General features: G+C 40.0%; 1 protein-coding gene across 1 annotated transcript in view; it reads left to right on the top strand.

Annotated features, from left to right (window-relative positions):
- adamtsl4 (ADAMTS-like 4) overlaps positions 1-22,379 on the top strand; it is a 46,001-nt gene that overhangs the window by 5,400 nt on the left and 18,222 nt on the right. Inside the window, exons 3-5 of the mRNA XM_028011589.1 lie at positions 720-1,291; positions 3,196-3,853; positions 18,871-18,973. Of these exons, the coding sequence (XP_027867390.1) occupies positions 720-1,291; positions 3,196-3,853; positions 18,871-18,973 (1,333 nt within the window). The remainder of the gene's footprint in view (positions 1-719; positions 1,292-3,195; positions 3,854-18,870; positions 18,974-22,379) is intronic.

Genomic DNA, 22,379 nt, shown 5'->3' with positions numbered 1-22,379 from the left:
AGTTTTTAGTACTTTTTAAGGTTTATTTTTAAGGCCATCTGCTGAGATGTAGGGCACTTTGAAAATGAGGTTATTTTTTAATGTAATGCTAACCTTTACCGATAGTTTGTTTTATAAGCTTTTTTTAAAAAAGCAGCTGGTTATAAATTGTTTCCTTAGTCGTGTTGTTGTTGAATACTACATGTGGACAAACCTCAAATTAAATTTGTTCATTGTGCACATTTAATAAGAGTTGATGAAGCAATGGAAAAACCAACAAAAATCAAAATAAAACAATTAAAAACGTCGCTACAAAAACAAAATGGTGGTTAAATTAATGTATGAGTAAAGGGTTTGAGCTACAAAAAAATGTTTTATGTGTCATAATGTGTAATATTTGAATACAAATTCATACCAGGCTTTTCAGATTTTTGATAAACAATAAAGAAATAAATGCATTGTTTTACCTTTTGCAGTTATTTGACATTTCATGTTGGCTTATTGCTTGAAAGCCGCTATGCATTGCACATGCACTTGCCTACTAAGATGGCGTGGATCACGTCTGATTCAGACTTGTGGGAACTATTAAATATTTCTGCACAGCATTGCTTTCTGAATTCATCATAAAGTGGAGATTCAGTAGATGTGCTACATGATTGAAAGGTTGAGCTGATTTAACTGCTTGTAAGTTGTAAGACATTCATCAAAATTTGATGTTTCGTTGTGTTTTCGTCTCTCAGGAGGCAGGTCGAAGGTCCAGGCAGGTTTTTGAGGCGGAGCCTGTTGACGGCGTGTGGTCTGGGTGGGGGGAGTGGTCAGAATGCTCTCAAACCTGTGGAGTGGGTGTGTCTCACAGGACCAGGAAGTGCTTACCCCCTCCTCCGCGTCCGCAGACCGCTCCTCTCTCCTTCGCTCCACCAAACTGGGCAGGTTATTATCCCGGGAGTGTCAGAGGACCTGCTATATCACCTGGAAATCCTTACTATCCCTCTCATTACCCCGGGCAACACCCATCTTATCACTCCCCATCAGTCTCCAGGAGTCATAACCCTGGATTGCCGCTATATAGAAACACAGGAGGAGAAGGGCCTCCTGTTCAAAGCAATCAGTCGCCGCCCTTTTATCATCCTGAAGTGTCCCCCTCTGGTCAAGAGCCTGCTTACCGACCCCCCTATCACATGAACTCACAGCGGTACAACCAGCAGCCCGCACGCACCTTCAGGAGGCCGACCAATCCAGGAGCAGCGAGGGCTGCGGGAGGCGGGAACAGGCGCTCCATCCCCACCAGTCGGGAAGGTTTGCCTCCGAGGAGGTGAGTGAGACCGGAGATTTGAAATAATCCAACATTCCTGAAAGCTGTGATTTTCTTTTGTTTTTCCACTTGTGACCTAACTCACCATTACTGATTAGCGTGATGCCTGTAAGCAGAAATAAGGTCAAAGGGTGAAAAAACTCCCTGAAGCAAATGAACTCTGGAACCTTTGACGGTTTTGCCAAATGAGATTTCAGCAGCTGAAAGACTTTTTATGCTTGTTTTCTGTGACAAACACGAGAAAAACGAGGCTTTGTTTCTCAAGTCTCATGTCAGGACTTTTTAAGATCAGGTGTTTAGTAACAAAATTAAAGTAGCGCTTAGAGCAATTTTAATTCGAAACAGATCAACCAATTAGCCTGACAGTCATGTTTTTGGACTGTAAAAGCCAGAGTACCCAAACATGCAGACTTCATTCAGGAATACCTGAATGATTCAAACCCACAACCTTCTTGCTGCAAGGCATCAGTGATAACCACTGTTCCACCGTGCAGCCCTGCATTTCAGTCATTGATTTAAAACTATAAAGCAGCTCCAGCCTCTTGAAAATCAGCAATTCACTGTTGATGAGCAGGAAATAATTTTCAAAGACAGTTTGGGGTGTTACTTGGTAACTTGTTTTTTTTTTTTGTTTGGTAGCTTTAAGTTAAAATCGATGCTGAATAAATATCAAGGACTTGATTTTTTTAATTTTGTTCCCAATTAGACTTTTTTGTAATATTTGAAAGTGGCTTTGTTCAAAATTACTTGAGGTTTTCTAGAAGTTTTTTAATGTTTGGGCTTTGGGCTACATTTTTAACTCTTTTTAGTCCAGCAGCTGATTTTCCTCTTAACTTTGACCTATGAATTCTTTAGGCATAAAAGAGTTTTTTAAAATGACTTTCTCTTCACTTTCCTAGTTTATTATTAACAAATGCTGCAGCTTATGTTGTGATTAGTCAGTTATAGAAAAAGATAGAGAATACATGTTAATATAATCATAGGTTATCAAAATGAAATGTCCTTACACAAAGATTTATGCATTTCAAGTTTGTGTTTCTGTTCATTTTAATTTTTATGGTTAGAAGTTGTTAAGATTTCTGTATTCATAGATATTAGTGGAAAGTTGAGCGGAAGGAAAAAGTGTGGTTGGAGAAGCTGAACAATTTTCATTCACTGTAAGCCAGAATTATTAAAAGTAATTGAAAAATATGTTTGAAATATACTAGCGTGTCCTATTTTTTATTTTTTTTTTACAAAATTACGGAAACAACAATTTGTTGAAATCAGTGATGGTTAAAAATGTATTCTGTAAATTAGCGATCTCTATATGTATTTTTGTTCTATCATAAAATACTCTGAAATAGACATTTTCTATGCTAACCCTGAAACTTGCAGTACTAATCGTTCCACTGGTTTAGTGGAAATCTTGTTTTCTTCATCCCCCTGAGATTCATGGAAAAAGACACAAAAAGGAAGTGAGTTTTGCTTAGCTGGCTGTAGCAACAGTGGTTTGTTTGGGACAAACAGTAGCCGCCCCATTGTTCCCAGACAAAGAGAAGATTTGTATCTCATCACAAAATACAAGATCGAAGTGATCTGTGGGATTAATTTCCCAGGGTGCAGCGTGTTCTTGGGGATGCACTGAGGTTTCGATTGTTTTCACAGTGGAGGGTTTTGTAATGTAGGATGGAATTGTGCCCATGTCTGCCTCTGGTATATGCGCTGTAATTACATCATTATATCTGTTTTTTATCATTTACACAGGCGCTGCATCCCTCTGCTCTCTCGCTACATCCCACTGGTTGCATGTTGTTTATATTCAGCTCATCCCATCTAACTGTTTTCTCTCTGACTTTGACTTCATAATTTCTTCCTGAATAACCCCCTGGTGAGTTTTTCCCCCTTTTAAATTTGTTTTGCAGGGCTTCCAGCGTCCGTCCGGGTCAGTTTGGGTACGGGAAGGTTCCCTTCTCCCTGCCTCTGCATCGAACCAACCGTCAAGCTCGGCACACTGCTAACGGCACCGACGAAGCCCCCGGGCTGACCGTCACTAACGATGACACCCAGACAGAGGAGGAGGCAGGGAGGGAGGTCGACAGAGAGGCAGAGACAGCAGAGGAGGAGAATGGAGAGCAGAAGATCAGCGAAGCTCCTGAGGAGGAACCCATTCCAACAGGAAGACCACGCCAACACGCAGGCCGGACGTCTCATTCTGAGCACAGGAGGAACAGAGTCCCACCCCAACACTCCTCGCGCTCCTTACCCGTCCTCGTTAATCGCCAGCGTTTTGACTGGAACTCCGTCACCGCTCCTCCTCCTCCTCAGTCTCACCCTCGCTCTCCGGGCAGCTCTTCTCTTTTCACCTCTCCTCTCCACCGCCCCAACCTGGCTCACACAGAGAGGGAACCCCACCCGGGCTTCGGGCCCCAAGCCCCACCCGCCGGCAGCATCTTCCCCTTACAGCACCCGCACACGTCTTCCCACCTGGGAGCGGAGGCCAACAGGCACGGTGGAGGCGACGCTCCTCGGCTGCTCAGGTGCTCGGGGCCGGAGAAGGAGTACCGCAGGTGCTTCTCACAGGTAGGTCTGGCTGATTCCTTACAGCTTAAAAGCTTCAGAAAAGAAACGCTCCTGTGATTTTCTATTCACAGTATCTTTTTTCCTTTATTGAATAAATGTTCTCAAGCTAAATTATGGGCTTTTTCAAACATTTTAATAGCAATGTTGCAAAAAAAAAAAAAAAAAAAGATTTTTTTTACAAATCTTTACTCAGCAGCAGTTTTTTATTTGAGTTTTGCAGGCAGTTTTCCAGGGCGGCATGTGCATCAGAAAGGGGGCACAAAAGAACCAGATAACAGAATTTAACTTACCTTCAATTCAGTTGGTCTATATATTACCAATTCACAACAAATGTTGTCTCTAGAAACTACACAAAGAATTGCTACTGATTCTTGTTATCAAATTGTACAGTATGCTCAATTAATTATTAAAAGTAAATTAACACATTTCTATTTGAGGAAACCCAGCAAACTGCATCGAATCATTGAATTACAGCATTCACTGCAAGTCGACATGTAGCGACAATCGCTTGCGTTGTGTCGTTGACTTTACGGCAATCCCTCATACTGAGCGTGCATGCAGCAAAAGTGGAGAGAAAAAACTCCCCTTTGACAGGAAGAACCCTCCAGCAGAACCAGAGTGAGCTGACACGACTGACGGGGGTTTGAGAAGACATCTCTTCCAGCTGGGAAAAAGGGCGATTAAGTTATTTACTTTCTGTTGAACTGCACTGCATATCAGCTTAAATCTCAGATAATTTCTTGCATTTTAATTGGTTGGGGAGGCAGACAGGAGGAAAGGTTCACCCAGGGTGTCATTCATGTGAGAAACGCCACTGTGCCAAGAAATGTGAGGACACAAGACAGAAACCTCAATCTGGATTCTGAGTCCAAAACAGCGAGTCACTGATAAGTATCCAATTTCTGTGTTGTGCATGGAACTGAACTTTATTAACCAAGGAGTACCATGCCTGGAGGATCTTCACAGATTTTCATACAGTTTGTTGTCTTTGTTACCATTTCTTAACCGTATTTTATATATTTTTTGTACAAAGGGCAGTGTTGTTCACAATGTAGGAGAGAAATATGTTCAATGTCTAGTTATCTTTGTGTTATTTCATATTTCTGCTTAAACTGTTTTATTATTTTGGGGCAGCTGCCTCATGTTAGAAAAGACCACCAAGACGGAATATAATATAGAATATGTTGAGACTTTTATTGTCCAGAGAGTGAAAAAATGTGTCTTCGGTTCACACTAAACAACCCATTTAGGACCTAAGCCAGGACTTTTCTTAGGGAAGAGAAGAAATATATCCTCTCTATTTGAAATTTTTTAGGGCCCCCAAAAAGCTGTGGCACAGGTTCAGTACTGATTGTTTACAGATGGAACAAGTAGGATTTCAAAGAAAATCAACCCATAGAGGGAAAAAGAAACAGTAAGGAACAGTCATTTCTCAAACATCACAACAAGGACCTTTTACATGTAATACAAAATAACCGAGTGGATTTATTTTAGTAGCGCGTGCTGTCTTAGCTGAATTTCAGAGGCACTTTCTTTATTTACTGCATTGATTTGAAAGCTGGCTGCTGGTTTTCTGCTGATTACTCAGTATAACAGAGAGCAAATCAACTTTCCAACATTTTTCACTCCTTCTATTTCATAAAATGCAGTAAGTTGCTTATTCACATTTTCTGGGTCTGCATCCAAATGGGATTTTTGTATTTCTTTTAACAATCTCTCACCTCGTCAAAATTGGAAGCAGATTTCTGTCTTTTGGGCTTTTAATTAATTTCTTTGTGTATGAAATTGTCCAGATTGATGTTGAACCATCTGTTTCCAGCTGATTAGACGGGAATATATGAGGTGTTATAATCTAATATTGCATCCTGTAAAAACAGACCAAACTCGTGCTACAGCTCCTGTTTTTGTCCTACATGTGTTACTGAAGTGGAAGTCCATCCATCCATCCATCCATCCATCCATCCATCCATCCATCCGTCCGTTTGTCCGTACCAGATGTAGTTTGTGTTGAGTACTATCAGTTCCTTTCATCAGTGTTTCAAAGCTGTTTAAAGCAAACTGTTTCCTTTAAAGTTGTCCTCCATTAAAGACACAAATGCAGATAGTGAGACTAAAGATATTTTAATTGACTTTCAACTGACTCAAACTTTCATTTCCAGCTGGTGCCGTTCGCTTTCCAAAGTGGCTGAAAAAACTGTTCACCTCCTTGCCTGTGGTGGCGCTGCACCAACAACCACTGAGGAAAACAACACATAAACCCCAGAAAATGTAAACAAAAATGTAGTTGCGTCAGATTTGAGCAGTTCTAGGATTTTTTCTTTGTCCCTGGTAAAAGACCATGAGAAGTTTCTCCCATTAGCGCTAGACTCACATGTTTGTTTTGGCTTTATTTATCCAGAATGTTTTGCGGTATAGTTCGCTTTCTGCTTTTAGAGCGATCTCTGTTCCGCTTGTATTCACATATGCATTCAAACCGCAGCAGAGTTCACTTAAACCGAACCAAGACCGAGGTTTGTAGGTGGACACAGTTCACATTTCTGGTTCACATCAGATTTATTTACATCTCCACAATCGGACCGAATTTTCTACAAAGTAGGACTGAAGTGATTAATCAGAATAATTGTGATGAATCGATTATTGAAATAATCATGAACTTATTTATTAGTTGATTAATTGTCGACTAGCATATACAGACTCAAAAAAGGCAGATTTTCTGACACATTCAGAGCAATAATCAAGCCACAACTGTTCAAAATATATATACATTTTACATGTAAGATAATAACATCGTTGTCTCTAAATATGTTTTACCCAAAACTCCTCAAGAGGAGCATAAAAGATCTTCCAGCTGCTGAAATTTCATTCGGAAAAACCATCAAAGGTTCCAGAGTTCATTTGATTCGGGGCGTTTTTTTTCACCCTGTGACCTTATTTCTGCTTACAGTTCAAATTCATTAAAGGGATGCTTTATGATTCCACTTTACGCAATAAAATGTGTATTTTCTTATTTAAAAATTTAATTGAATTATTTGTTTATTTGCATTTTTACTGTATTTCTAAGAGGTAAAATGGAAATCTGCAGAATGGGTCAAAATTTTTTTTATCCAATTAATTGATAATTAAAATAATAATCAATTACAGCCCCAGATTAAAGTGTACTTAACAGGGCTGGTTTGGGATTTTTGAAGGTTGCCACTCTAAATAAATTGCGTCTCTGTCTGATAAAGATTAATTTTCTGCATGATGGATGAGCAGGTATCCCACCAGAAAGAGACACGGGATCCATATCAGAGGGACAAAAATACCCAGAGCGACATGTGAGGGGGTTATTTTTTCCACTGGCTGCAGATCTGCTTTAAGTGAGAGCGCAAGGAGAGAAGATAACATTGGTTTTTAAACACACCGACACACTTTCACAATTTCTCTCTCACGCACCATATCTGCAGCTTTCTCTCATCAAGTGGAAGTAGATACTTGAAGTGGGAGCCAGGTTGGCACTTCAGAGCTCTTAGCTTTTCCCTGCGAAGATAATTTGGCATCCGCTCTTGTCGTCATTTAACCCTCCTCTTGTTCTTTCGGTCTTTCTCTCTGCGTCCTGCCCTGGTCGTCTTGCCCCCACTTTAAGGCAGTTTCGTGTTTTGGCAGAGTGTTTCCCCCTGTGTGTGCCAGCAGGGCTAATAGCAGTCCTGTGACGGCCGATCCTGACTCATTGGGTTACATATTTACCCTACATTAGCCTCTGCGTTAGCTCTATCTACCCCTGCAGCACGGCTCTTGAATTTTTATCTCTGTCAAATAGGTTTTAAGTGCTGATTGCAGGACTTCGCCCAGGCTTGTATGTGTTCAATGTCTGTGTGTATGTGAGTAATTTAGGGGGTGAGCTAGACCGAAAGTGACACATCCCTTTATCTGTTAGGTGTGTTTGTCATAACATGGCGTGCCTGAGGCCCATCACAAGTATGATTGTGTGTTGGTGTGTTTTTTGTGCTGTTGCATTGGGGAACTAAGAGAGGAACAGAGGAAATGAGAAGGGCAAAAGGTGAACATGTGTGTGTTTGAATGAGTCTAAGCGCAGGGTGGTAGAGGAAGTGGCGCAGTTAGGCTGCAGTGAATGAGAGCTCTGTTTTTAGAAAAGCTGCCCTGGATCTGTTGCAGAATGGATGAAGGGATGAAGAAATGGAGCTGGGGGCTGGTCGGTATGAGTCCTTGGGAGTGTGCGCCTGGGCGAAGAAAAAGTATTTGGTGGGGATTTCATAAGTTACATTAAGGATGGTTGGCGGTGAAATCAGACAGAGTGGGATGACGAGTTTGTTTTGATGAAAAGACGTGTGTGAAGAGCGTAACAGGAGAAGAAGTTATCCTGTCAGAGGAAGAAAAAGGTGGAATTTGAGAAGATTCTGTCTGGCATATTTAAAAGTGGAGACAGCAGCTTGAAGCCTTTCCTTTCTGAAGTCTTTCACACTGTGTTGGTGACTATATGAGCTCCTCCTCTTCCTCCCCAGTGTAAATATTTACTCAGAGTCAGTAACAGTAAATGCCTCTGCATGATCGAGCAAACGTTGCGTTCAGGATGACCTAATAAGACGGATACCATCAGGGGCAAATGTGTAACTTTAACCTGCACTAGAAAGACATTCCTGAAGGTTTACCGGACTCAATTCTTCATCTTCACCTCATTTTAAGAATGACAAGAAACTGGAGTGTGTTAGCAGATTTCAAGCAGAAAAATAAATGGTGCCTTATCAGGACAATTCACCTTCTCCTAGTCTTGTCTCTGTTTTGCCTTTTGATAGTTTTTTCCTTTAGAAAAGTCATTTTACATACCCAACTTTAGTAGTTACTGTTATACTCTTTGTTCTCATAGCTGAATTACATCCAATTTAAGGATTTAAGGGCTCAGGGATTCATACTATATTTTCTGACCTAGTAGCTAAACCAGCACAGGATGCCTCTGGTCTCCACAGGGGACTATGAGAAACTGCTGCAGAAAATGGCAGATTTATCGACTCAAAGTGAATGTCAAAGCAAATTGAAATGAGACGACGTTACCAGTGATTCACAGTAAGAGAACTGACAGACAGCCAAGAAACAAAACTGAAGTTATTGTTCTTGGACCAAAAGAGTCAGCACACATCTTTAGCTTCTACATCTAGAAATGAGTGACCTGGCTGGGTGCAGTGATGGACTCAGACGTGAACCTCCAGACACACATAAAGACGATTACAAAGTTAGCCTTTAATCAGCTGAAGAACATCTCTAAGGCAGAAAATGAAGTAAATCTGGTCAGTAATTTTAAAAATTCTCTTTTGGCCCAGCTAACTACAAAATGTTTTTCCTCAGTCTTGAGATTTTGAGGTCTTAGATCCAACACTGTAAAACATTTGAGGCACCTTTAGTTGTGTCTACTATCTTCTACTCAAATAAATTTAGTGAGTTTTAGATTTTGAACCTAAATGTTTGAGTCTGTGAAAAATAAACTTACAGTAATAAGTTGTGTTAACTTTTTATTATTTTTGTCAGACCTCCGAGAGTTGAATAAACTACAGTTTTTAGGTTAGCACTTAAAAAACTGAAAGAAGAAAAAGACAGGAGTGGGAACTATTTCCCAGAATGCATAGCGGCATGTTTGTGTCCTGTGTGTCACTGCGAGTGAGAGGAAAGTGTGTTACATTGATCTGACTCTTCTGTGTTATTAAGGCAAATGTTTATTTTAATGCAACTGGCAGTTTACAAAGATGGAGGATAATGTCCTGTTCACACTAAATGTTTTTGAACAGAGTTCATTGTGATGTTTAATAATATTCATTATCAGATCAGAAATTTTGTTCATGCAATTTGAAACAAGAATTTAAATCATTTTAAAGTATATTTATAAAAATAAGTAGTTGTTATAACTTGATAATGTGAGTGAAAACAAGGCAGAAATGCAGTTTTTTTCTTGCATATTAGGAAATAATTATTTTATATAAATTGCAGCATTAAGTTAAAACTCACAGTACAAGATTAATGAGCAACAACTTATCTCTTGTTGTTAAATCAACTTCATGAACTTTAAAACTGAGTTAAAACCAAAACAATTTTCTTGTTGACTTAAATTACATTTTCAAGGCAGCAGGTGAACTTTGATTTTCAAGTTAAACCACCTTCAAATGATTCAAGGAGGCTCCAAAATCTCTGTTATGTGACAAAATCACAAGTTTTTCTACATCAAATTAGGAAATGTGCATCAACTTGCTAAATTATTCTGTAATTTTCCCATAAACATGTATTTTGAGTAGAGGAGGAACAGCAGAGGGGCTGTGTGCATGAATGGGGGCAAAATATACACAAATAGTGATGGATTTGTGAGCCTTAGGAGACATGCACAGAAAGTGGTGGAGGCTGTAGGGGGTACGCCTCAGATCTCATTAAGTCAATGTTCTCTCGCCGTCATCTTGGCTTGAGCTGAACTCGACATGACACCGCCTGGACCAAAACGAGGTTTTAATAAGGGGAAGGTGAGCATGCTCAGCGGTCAAGGAAGAGGTTCTGTTGGATTCATAACACAGCATTGTGCACTGGAAAGCAACAAGGCAGCTGTTTTATCTAAATTGGATTATAAATGAGATTGAAATAAAATTGATGTGAAGTTTTAGAAGAAATGCAAACATTGAATGTTAAAATGTTAACATTAAAAGAGGAGCATAATGGTAGATGTGATTGAATAATTTGCACGCCTTTCACTTTTTCACATTGTCTTGTTACAACCACAAATACAGCTGATTTTTGTGGATTTTCTTTGATAAACCAACAACAAATTGTGCAGAATTGTGATGTGAAAAAATACTTTTTTTCTTGTTGCTTCACTCAATAAAAATCAGAAAAATGTGCCGTATTTATACTAATTTTGCCTTATTTAAAATTTAGTGTGTAGAAACTGCTACGTTGTCTTCCTAACTTCTCCCCCCAAATCTTCAAATTCGGAAAGCTGCAACCAACGAGTGATTAGAAGCAGACTGAAAACATTAACCAATAACTAATGATTTCCTGTTTAAGTCATCTACTAATCTACTTTTGCTTCATTTCAAATCCATCTCCTCCCCTTTGATTTGTGGAGGCTGTTTTGGCTCTAAACGTCCAAAAAGGAAAACTGTGGGCGCTGTTTAGATCGGATCATAACAGTAACCAATTTCATGCTGATCAGTTTCTGTGCCAAGCCTCAGAGGAGGTACACTGTTCGCATCTTCTGTCTGTCTTGGGGATAGGATTACATAAACGAGCATAAATCAGGGAAAATTTGATGTAATTTGGGTCTGGATCTGGATCCCTAATCTTAAAATTGCAAAATAAGGCTCCAGGTTTATGGGAAACGCAGCTCTTGGACTGCACCTATGCTTGTTTCTCTTTCGACTTTAAAGCAGACAGGATTTCTGATCTCACCGTCTCAGTCGAGACCTGCAGAGTTTGTGTTGTAACCAAGCCGGGAGACACATTTGCGTGTCTTCAGGCTTCCTCAGTGAGTCAGGTGATCGTGCCTGATCACAGTCTATCATTACACTCAGGACATGTATGATTAGGACTACCGGGCACACTCCTCATAACCAACCATAATGTTGTTTTCACCAGGTGACAAACAGATATGTTAGACTCAAACCGCACGCACTAATTTCAAACTTACTGCTGCTTTATCTGCTTTAATGCTTTAACAAGCAGAGGTAGAGGCACTTCTCTAAGAAAACCAGGTGCAGCTTGATCGGTCTGTTTATATGAGCTCTTGTGCGCTTGAGTTTCCCGCAAATATTTCTTTCATGTGACTTGTCATCCATTTATGCCTGGTTTGTGTCGCCTGTCACCTGTTTTAAAGACTTTCTGCTTTATTTCAATAAGAAAGTTAACCTAATTAGCTCCAAATTATATGTTTTTGTATTTCCCACCTGAAAGAAATTACGCACAATTAAATAGATAAAACCTATTAATTGACAGTCACTGGAGAGCCTATAAGATTAAAGAAATATTTATGGTTTTTGCTTTACTTCATATGAGTTCATTCAGAAAGATAAGATTGCTACAACTTTCACAGCTATAAACATCAGCCTTATCTCTGAATCTCAACGAATGGAAACAAGTGCAAGGAGAGATTAATCTTGTTGATTTTCTCTTGACTGATGTAAAAATAGTCCAGCGGGAGACAGCATGATATATATCTGCTTAATTTGTCAGCCGGGGTGGAGCTCCTGATCTGTTTCCCCATGTTGATTCTCTGAGCTTCCCTTGGTTTAACATCTGGACCAGGAAGAAAGTTCTGGGATTAAAATCACGACTTTATCTCCCTGATGTATAATTTGTTGGGGTTTCGTTTTATAAATTATGTATCTGATCATATATTCTGAAAAGCTCTTTGGTCAACTGCAAGCTCTTTGTGGATTTTGCCGTGACAAACTAAATCAAGTAGAGATTTACTGATTTCGAAATAGCGCATATAATGCATATAAGTGAGTTTAGCATGTATGCAAATAAGCTAAATTGATTTGGTGTTGAATATGCATCAACAGGCACAAGTGGTATTGACTCATGACCTTAGCTGCGTAAAGAGGAATTTGTAACACTAGTATTCCTGGGGTTATTCTTTTAGAAAGTCACAACTTTCTTAAAATATACCAGCTTTACAAATTCGAAACAATGAGAAATGCTTTCAAGTAAAGTCAAAATAAATATTTGAGGCGCTACGCTATCTTAACAGTTTTTCTGGTTGATAGAAATAATTAGGACCAAAGTGTATCTGTTAGCTGAAACTAGGCAGAGCATGTTTTTACTAACAATGTAATTATTGAGAGTTGCTAACCTGAAAAGTGTTTAAATCAGATTTAAACACGGTTTTCGGTTTGCGGTTTACTTAAATATTACGATGAAAATGTTAGTTTTTCACTTTTTCTGCTTCCCATATATCACAATTTATTTAATCTCCTGTATTTCATCCATTTCTGACATTTTTCTATGGGTTTTGTTATTCGCCATATGGATTGGATCCCTCAGTTTGTTTGGATTTTAGGCACCAAGGAAAAAATAAAAAAACAAGTGAAACGAGAGAAAACTTCCACACATTTCACTGAAAATCAACTTCTAATGCAGTAAAACTGGATTATTTCAAAGTTTTGGTTGGCCTTAGAGAAAAATGTAGCCTAAGCAGTGGTGAGACCAAATGTAGGACTTTTATTAGTGATTAAAATCAGCTGATTTGACATTTTTGTATTAAGCAGGAAAATATTTATACACGTTTAATATGTGATTTTATTGCATTTTCACAGACTTCCTTGAGCATTTAAGAAATTCTAGACTTTTTTCCATCTCCTGTGAACAACAGTGACATTTCCTTCCACTTCCTTTCTCTTCTGATTGTTTACATGTTGATCGATGTGTCATTTATCTTCTCAAGAAGTCCTGACATCCTGTTCGGGTCGAGGCTGAAGGCTGGGTGGTTCCTCTGGAGATTACAGACACCGGGCCGCCGGTTCAAGATTAGCCAGACAGAATGCTAAAAACTGACTTTGTATTAAAATATCCTGGATTTTTGTGCTTGCAAGCAGAGATTAGTGCTGTCGCCTGATGATTTATGACTCCAGGGACCTGCGGTCAGTTGTTTTGTCTGCAGAAATCCTTGAGGAATGATCAGCCAGCCTTAACCTGTATGTGGTGCTGAGGTGATGTAACCAGATGTGGACGGCTTCGGTTTGTGAAGAACCAAGCAGGGTCACAGCAGCGTGTCCCTGCTTTTCTTCAAAAGCCGTCACACTACTGTCTGTTTTTCTTTTTACTTGGTGTTTGTATTTCACATCGGAGTGCTGTGTGTCTTCAGGAGCCTTTGTGTTTATATGTGTGCTGCATGTGGGGATGTATTTGTGCAACCTAGGCCAGTTCATATCCCCCCCTCTTCTTCACAGGCTGGTGTATATCGCAGACTCCCCGTCAGTAAAAACCATCTTTAACATTCACTCTCTCACCAGCTGCTTTCACGTTCCTTTCACCTGCTCTCCGTTGCCCTACACGTTCATTCATTCACCTCCAGTCGCCGCAGAAACAGAGTTTTACACTTTTTACCTCATCTCTTGTTACTTTTGATCTATTCTGCTCTGAGGCTATGAAATACGGCTCCTGTCTGCTGGAATATAGGGTTCTCCCTGCTTCCCAACTGAGCAGCTGATATCTAATGGTTTCTATTTGTCTAGTTTTACCAGAAAACATTCATCATACTGTCTTCTTGACCTTTTATAGTATTTGTCAAACTTAAACTGGGAAACAATCTTTGTCTGAGTAAGTTGAAACTTCCTGCTTCTCATAATTTTATTCGTTTGCGTTCTGCTAAGGCTCAATTTATGATCTTTAAGTTTATTTGACAATAAACTCAGAGCGTTCTCATAAGGTTTTGCCTAAATCAAACCCAATATTTCTAACTTAAGTTTTCTGGAGAGTTGCTACAGTTAAACGTGTCCGAGCTGTAATTATCTGAGATTTATCTTATAAACTCCAACTGGGACAGATGTGGAGGAGGTGCAGCCTCCCTCTTCTACATGTTGTGGATAGTTGAGGGGAAAAATTAAAGTAGGTCTTCCAAACCATTTTTCTTGCCTTGCATATTGACATAAAGCAAGATGCTCTGGTTGCACCTGCTGGTGCCATTAAAGACAATTATATGTTCCTGATCCAAACTCAATCTGATGTTGTCCACTGTCTTTTGCAAAAACACAAAATCTTACCAGGTTTTCTGGTTTAGTTTCTACTGCACATGTCTTAGGTTTGCCTTATTTCAAATGTACTGACTTACAAGTAGCTTTTCAGCAAGATATAATAGCTTGTTTTAAGTCAATAATTCCTTAATATTGATGAAAAAGTACTAGTTATAATAATTTGTCAGAGAGTAAGACTAATATCTTTTTGTTTGTTAAGGTCTGTCTTATCTCAAACATACTGATACAGATCTGGGAAAAATGAAGAGCCCACTGCACTGAACCTCATTGAAAACCTCCTGGTTATTCCACCAAATATTGCTTTCTGAACTCTTCCTGAGTTAAAATATTAGTATTGTTATTTCAAAATGAATATGAACTTGTTTTCTTTGCATTATCTGAGGTCTGAAAGCACTGCATCTTTTCCGTTATTTTGACCATTTCTCATTTTCTACAAATAAATACTAAATTTTTGCTTGGAATTTCGGAGACATGTTGTAAGTAGTTCATAAAATAAAAGAACAATGTTCATTTCACTCAAGCTTATACCTATAAAAAGTAAAATCAGAGAAACTGTTAATTTTAAGTGGTCTCTTAAGAGTTGCATTTGCACTAGAAAGTGGACACAAAATTCTTAGTAAGACTTTATGTTTTAGCCATGTTGACTAAACTTACATTTTTGCCTGGGTCCCACAAACTCCACAAAAACCACAGCACAATGTAAAAATAAATATAGCCAGCTTGTTGTCTCAGTGGTGTCTTAAAGAGGTCATCCCAGGCAAATTAAAAAGGTACTTTGCTCATCAGTATGCAGGCAGAGTCACGAGAGTTCCCCTAACTCTTCTGAGCATGCCCAGAACATCTGTGGTGCATTGTGATGGTTCATCATGCATATCTAGGTTCAGAGTGCAGACAGGACTAGCAGCGGTAGTATCTCCTTTATTATGGGATGTTTGTGTACACCTGCACATATTGGTCCTCAAACAGTTTAAAACAGAAAGACGGTGCTTCAAATAACGTCTTGCAACATCTGATGATGATGTTGGTCCCCGAGCTACTAAAATTAGCAATCATTCGTGTAGGGCCATGTTCAAGCTGCTTGTGCACACAGATATGTGTTGCGCTCCCCAAGCTGGAGACAAATGCAAACACCTCCAAATTGCTCAGATAAAAGAGGATTATGAAGGACAATCAGCGGATCATGTGATTTATAGTAAACCATAACAAAAGTGGTCACAGTCTTCAGAGCCTTGATGTGATCAACCCAGATTACTAAAAAAGAAAGACTTTGAATTGGTTTTATTTTGGTTAAAGGAAACAGTTTATGGATAATGGATTTGGGACCAAAACCTGAAGAAAGGGATTCAATATGTAATTCCTGCAGTGGAATATACTTTTTTTTATGGATTTCTGTTTGTAGGTTAAGATTCATTTTTAAAGATAAATTTGCCTAATATAAAAAAAAAAAACATTTCTGGAGAGTTTGTGTCATACTCTCACTTTGACAAGCTTCAATAAATCTTTCTGAAGTGCTCAGAGGACCTTGTTCAGTGTGGCTATAAATACAGATCACTTTCTTTAACACTGTGAACCGAAGCATTTGGTTTGTGGAAGCGGTGCTCGCCTTGAGGGGCCCCGCTATCTGCCTCAGTAAGTACCTTTACCCTGCACCCCACTCCTCTCTGTCTGTTCATGCTCTCCTTAGCATAAATAAAGACCCCCCTCGCCCTTTACTCCCAGCATACATGTCTTTGCAATAACACAGATTCTCTTGCAGTACCATGACACTGAAGTGAATCTGTTTATACTCTCCCTTCACCGTCCCTCCTTCGTCCCTCCATTCTCGCCATTAGCCTCCTGATGTTTTTGCACACCCTAAACTCTTCTGGGGGTGGGGGTCTATTCAAACTATTGCACTTCTGTCATCATCTGCATGACTGCACACACTTGAGTCTTCTTGCATTCCTCCTTTTCTTTTACATTGATTCTGTGCCTATTGTGGAGGCTGTTTTTCGGGTTTTCAACACGCCGCAGCATTGCACAGCTGCATGCCTGTTTAAAGCTTTTGTTTCTTTATTGTGTTTGCTGCTGCAAGCACTCAAACTTGCCATGAGACACTATCCAGCATTAAATGTGTCTCTGCATGTTTATGTCCTGCAGAAATATTTACAAGCATCACAAACGACATTTACCGCTTGCACCATGGCAGATTTACACGATTCTTTGATACATCAGGTCACATACATGTGCTGACCCTGAAGGATCCGGGTTCACTTCTGGCTTTAGTCAGACTCGCTTTGTTAACTGAGCTGTAACACATATCCTGCACAGAAATCAGTCTATTTCTGCAGAATTAGTCTTTCTATGTAAAGTTTCTGGAGTTCATTTCACACATTGGAAGAACAGCTGATGGTATGAGACACATAACCACATATATTCCTCCAGACAAACACTCCTGTGAGAGGGATGAATCCAGCGCGCCGAGTGTCAGCGAGTACACATTCTAGTGTTTTACCCACGAGAGATTTTTTGGCTACACTTTGTAGCTGGTTCACATGGGAACTGTGGACCCGCTTCGTCTGTGAATGATCATGTATGTAGAGACTCGATAATTCTCTTTCTCTTGTCCCTGCACAACGGATAGCTTAGAAATTTCCAGCTGTTTGCGACAGCTGTGTGAGTTAAGAGGTGGGGGGCAAGAAAAAAAGGGAACAAATCAAAGACGGAGAGGAGTTAAAGACAAGAAGATTTCATAGTTGACAGAGATTAGAGGTGCAAAGAAATCTGAGATGTTTGTGTGCGATATGCCAATGTGTGTGTGTCTGCGTTGAAGCCAACGATTTTGGCTTCCCACGGTACTACCTGAATATGTCTTCACTGGTGAAATATTCAAAACTTTCGCTTAATACCACATCAAAGTTCTGTAAGAAAGTCTCCTTGTATGCCTGGGCGATATGGTTGGAATAGCATATCACAATATAAGCATTTCATATGTAAATGTTTATCAATATTTATTGATTAGTTTTTTGTTTTAAATATCTGAAATACTACCAAACTGTTGATGTGACTTTCCTATTTTATCTGCAGTTTCCTTTTGAGTTGTTGTGCGAATCTTTTCCATTCACTCTGGCCCGATTTTTTTATTCTTTTTAAGCAGTCATGAGGCACAGTGGTGAAACCTGAAACTGCTGCTGCACAAGGTACTCAACAGGTCATTGCTAGGTAACCACAAGTCACTCAGCAAGTCATTGCTAAGTAACCAGTGAGTGAGATAGTTAATGCCACTAGCCTTTCTTTACTGGCCGTGAAAGCTTGAAATTATTGAACTTTGTATCGGATGTACTTTCTATTTATATTGATCACGTATCTATGGTGATATACAGTATATTATTTATTTATTGCCCAGCTTTTTCTGCTTTGAAGAAAAATGTATGGCAATTGTTCATGATAAATGTTCTAAGCTACCTTGTGTGGTTTGACAATAGAAAAGCTTAATGAGCATTTTTTTAGAGCTCCAGTGTATTCAGCGTCTCACTGGGCAGATGGGATTAAACCCAAATTACTATCATGGCATCATCTTGGTCCAACGACAAACGTGACGCACCATATCTTGTTCTTGTCACAAACAGTGATGTATTTCTATTCCCCAATCAATTTACTGGATTGTGTTGCGCCAGTGGCGCACTGTAGCTGTACCTTACTCTTGTTGTGTGGACCTACAGCTTAAGGGGGCCCAGCAACGGTGTGGTATGGGTCGCTTTTACAAAGGAAACTGACAGAGTAGCGTATGGAACCGCACCAGCCTGCACAGTACCGCTAAGTGGAAACGAGGAATTACAGTCCGGCAGATTCGTGTCAGCCTAATTTTTCAGCTGTTGTTTATGAGCAGGTATCCTGAAACTCCACGGCTCCATGAGGACTTCTTGAATGAGCGCCGGCTTCTCATGCACACACACGCAAGCCCCTGCACGCGCTCACACAGTCATTCCCTCCCAGCAGATTTATGGGAGCAGCCGTTCCAAGAAAATCTATCACTTCCATATGTTGTGAATGCGCTCGCTGCTGGCCAAAGCAGCATGCAGGCTGCATGTGTGTAAAATCATGGTGTGTTTGTGCCTACCTCCAAGGCCTTCAGTTAATTCTCCAGTTTCATTATTAGATGTTTTTTCCTTGCCACTCGATCCGCTCCACCACGACTTCTCTGGAGACCAGTAGAGAAACGGCCTTTTCTTTGGTAGCTACGCATACTGGTTCAGTGTGTGGCACTAAATTATTTGACTTCCCCCTCCTCTCTGTCTTTGTGTTTTGACCCTCCAGGTGTGTGGAGGAGGTGCGTTGGACTCCAGAGCAGAGCAGTGCACGGCCTTTAACAACCAGGAGTTCATGGGTCGCCTCTACAACTGGGAGCCTTTCACTGAAGGTGAGCACCGAGTTAACACACTCGCACAGTTGTTAAAGAGTTTCCCTGCTTTAATTCGGTAAGAGGTTTATAGGGAGAATTAACTGGCACCGCAAGGGAGAGAGTAAAATGTAAGCTTGAGGGGGTTCAAATTTCTCTCTAATGAATGTGAGTTGGAATTCATCCTCTCATGCCCAGCCCCTCCGGCATCCCCCACTTCTCCACGCAGCATCGACAGCAAAGGGAGTAGACAAGAAAAGCAAATGATTGGAGCTCAACCTACTTCTGTTCTTTGCACAAAATACTTTGCTTCTTTTCTTTTTCCTTTTGTTTGTCCAACATCTCTCCCTCTCTGCCCGCTTCTCCTGCCAAACGTCTCCTCCCTGCTCTGATGGAGGACGCAGATTCCTGCAGCGTGAGATAAAGAGCACGAGAGCAGTGATGAGATGTGTGTGTCACACGACTAGTGCAAGCAAAATTGGGGCAACTTAGAAGTTGCTCGGTTTTGGTTTTACAAGCAGTCTGTTAAAAGAAGTACTGCCTGAACCTTTTGATGCTTTGTGACTTTGTAGCCGCAGACAGGGGGATTTTAGGTGAAAGGCCAACACAAGATGCTTTTTTTTTGTTTTCATGAAAATAGTCTCTCTAAACTGTGGCACACATTTCTCTGCAGCACCCTTTATCCTGATAACCCTAAATAAGGTCAAGCAACTGGTTTGTTTCAGATGTTAATAATTATTAAGTAGAGTTTTTTGTATTAAATATCCAATGTACTGCCAATCTAGTGACATGACCATATGAGACACAGGTGCAAAACATGAAACTGCTCCAACATACTAAGGCCTACTGTGTGTATTCTGTGGACCGTGCAGTATCTGAACACTCTGTCCGACAATGGTTGATATTTTATAGTTAAGCCTACATTTCTCATGTCAAATTCCTTTATTTCCCACATTCTGAATGAATACCAACAAGTTGATGAGCTTGTTGTCACAGAGAGCAGCAGACACGCTACACTTCTTTTTGTGACTGGTTGCGTTGAATCTCGGCATTATCATCTCAGTGTCTCATACAAAACACTTCCATGTGTACGCTGTCCTACCGAGCAGCTTCCTGTGCGAGTCAGTGCATCAAATACGCCTTTCGTAAAAATTTAGATTTGTGTGCAAGAGTCTGGGGAACCTCTGCATTACTTCAAAAAGTGAATTATGCCAAAGTATGTTGGGTCAACCTGAAACTGCTGCTGCGCACGTCACTCAACAGGTTGTTGCTAGGTAACCAAAGAGAGAGTGAGTGAGTTGATGCCACCAACCTTTGCTTAGCTGTTGGTCAGAGGTTGAGCGGCAGAACTCGTTCCTCTGCCTACATCCCCCAGAATGCTGTGCGGTTCCAAATCAGAGTTCAGCTATTATTAAATATTCTATCAGTCGTATTTTCTATTGATTCTGATCACATGTCTACCGCAATATACAGCTCTGGAAAAAATTAAGAGACCACTGCATTGAACTCCATTGAAAACCTCATGGTTATTCCACCAGATGTTCATTTCTGAACTCTTCTTTAGTTAAAACATTGGCATTGTTGTAACTAAATGAATAAGAGCTTGTTTTCTTTGCATTACTTGAGATCTGAAATAAATAAATACAAAATTTTACTTTGGAATTTTGGAGACATGTCAGTAATTCATAGAACTAAAGAACAAAGTTCATTCTACTCAAAAAGTAAAATCAGAGGAACTTATCATTTTAAGTGGTCTCTTAAGTTTTTCCAGAGTTGTATATTTTTATAATGTTATCACAATCACTGGGTTGAGACATGGTGGTAGCAGAATCATGCTGTGAGATGCTTGGCTTCGGTACAAACAAGGAAGAGAAAATAGGTGGAGCCTATTCGAGACTTCCAAAGCAGAACAAGCCTAAAAAATGGCCTAATCAAAGCCCAGACCTAAATTCAATAACAAATCTATTTCAAAGCTGGAAAGTTGATGTCCACAGATTCCACCCAACCAATCTGAGTTAGAAGAATATGCAGCGTTGAAATATGCAGAGCTCCCATATGAGGGTATCTGTGTCATGGTGTTGGTTTAGTTCTTTTTTAGCAGCAAAGATGGTCAGAGGTGATAAAAAGATGGATTGAGTAAACACAACACAACTGTGTGTAAAAAACTTTGCAAGAGTCAAAGTGGGTCCTGATTCAGATTTCTATACATGTCTTTTTTTTTTTTTTTTTTTTTTGCAATGCTGGAGGAAAAGAAACAAGAGACAGAGAAATTTTTTATAGATATTTCAGGAATTTTAGGGGAAAAAACGAAGAGTGAATAGAAAGATTATAAGAAATGCAGGAGGGGGAGGGGAGAGTAAAACACAGCTGTGAGATGATCTCAGTTGTGTTTGTCATTAGGCTTATAAAGCATGTGCATGATCTCCTGTGTATTTACATCATGGGCGTACTGGCGAGGGCGTTCTGCATGTGGATAGCTGTGTGAACCTGGGATAAAATGTGGGAAAATAGTTTGCACGTGTGTGTTTGTGTGTCGGTCGTTTGGGATTTTACTGTATCAGTAAAGCCGAAGCTGTGAACACACAAACACCGTAAGAGCAGAGACTCAGAAGCTCAGCTTTTACATACACAGCTTCGGTTTTGGTTCTGCTCTGTCATAACATAAAACACATTCACCAATCTACCCTCAAATAAACGCATTGCACGAAATTGAAACCAGATATCCAGCAGAGTGTGTAAGAAAAACACGATTTTCTGCTAAAAAGTGGAACCCGATGCTGCTTAAATAATTAGAGTTGAAGAGCTGCAGTCAATATTTTTTGTAAGCAGTGGATCAGAATCAAAATGACCCAATTAAGTCCTCCCTCTCTGTGTTTTATTAAGTGTCAGCCACGTATCTTAGTTTTCCATCTTGCAGGACTGCTGCATATCAGGCTCATGGCTCCCTCCAGTCTCATTCCAGGCTGCAGAAAGAAACTGTTTTCATGGAAAAAAGCAGCAATAAACGCTCTCTACACTACCTGTTCCTCACACTAACAAAGTTAGCATTTTACCAGATGTGTGCCTGTTTGTTGTTGTTGTTTTTTAGAATTAAAATAAGCTGAATGATTCACATATTCTACATTCCAGGTTTTGTATTGTCATCCTGGTGCGTACATATGGTTTGCAAGCTGAACTCCAGCTAATGAATGCCCCCGGCTACTGCGGAGTCATTTGACGCAGGACTGAATGCAGATTGTACTATTTCCCATTTTAAACAAAGGCCAGATGTTACTTTAGGTTTTCTGTCCAGGAAGAGTGGAAGATTTAGACTTTAGAGGCAGATATTTCCTCAGGCAAGCAGGAATGACAATGGAAAGCGTCAACTCCCAGTAGCTCTGTGCCAGAAGGTTTTGGCACAGAGGTCCATGTCACTGGATGTCAGAGT

Source organism: Xiphophorus couchianus, chromosome 3, assembly GCF_001444195.1.
Source record: "Xiphophorus couchianus chromosome 3, X_couchianus-1.0, whole genome shotgun sequence".
NCBI classification, from domain to species: Eukaryota; Metazoa; Chordata; class Actinopteri; order Cyprinodontiformes; family Poeciliidae; genus Xiphophorus; species Xiphophorus couchianus.
The sequence above is the reverse complement of the archived record's forward strand: the minus strand, read 5'-3'. Positions and strand labels throughout refer to the sequence as shown.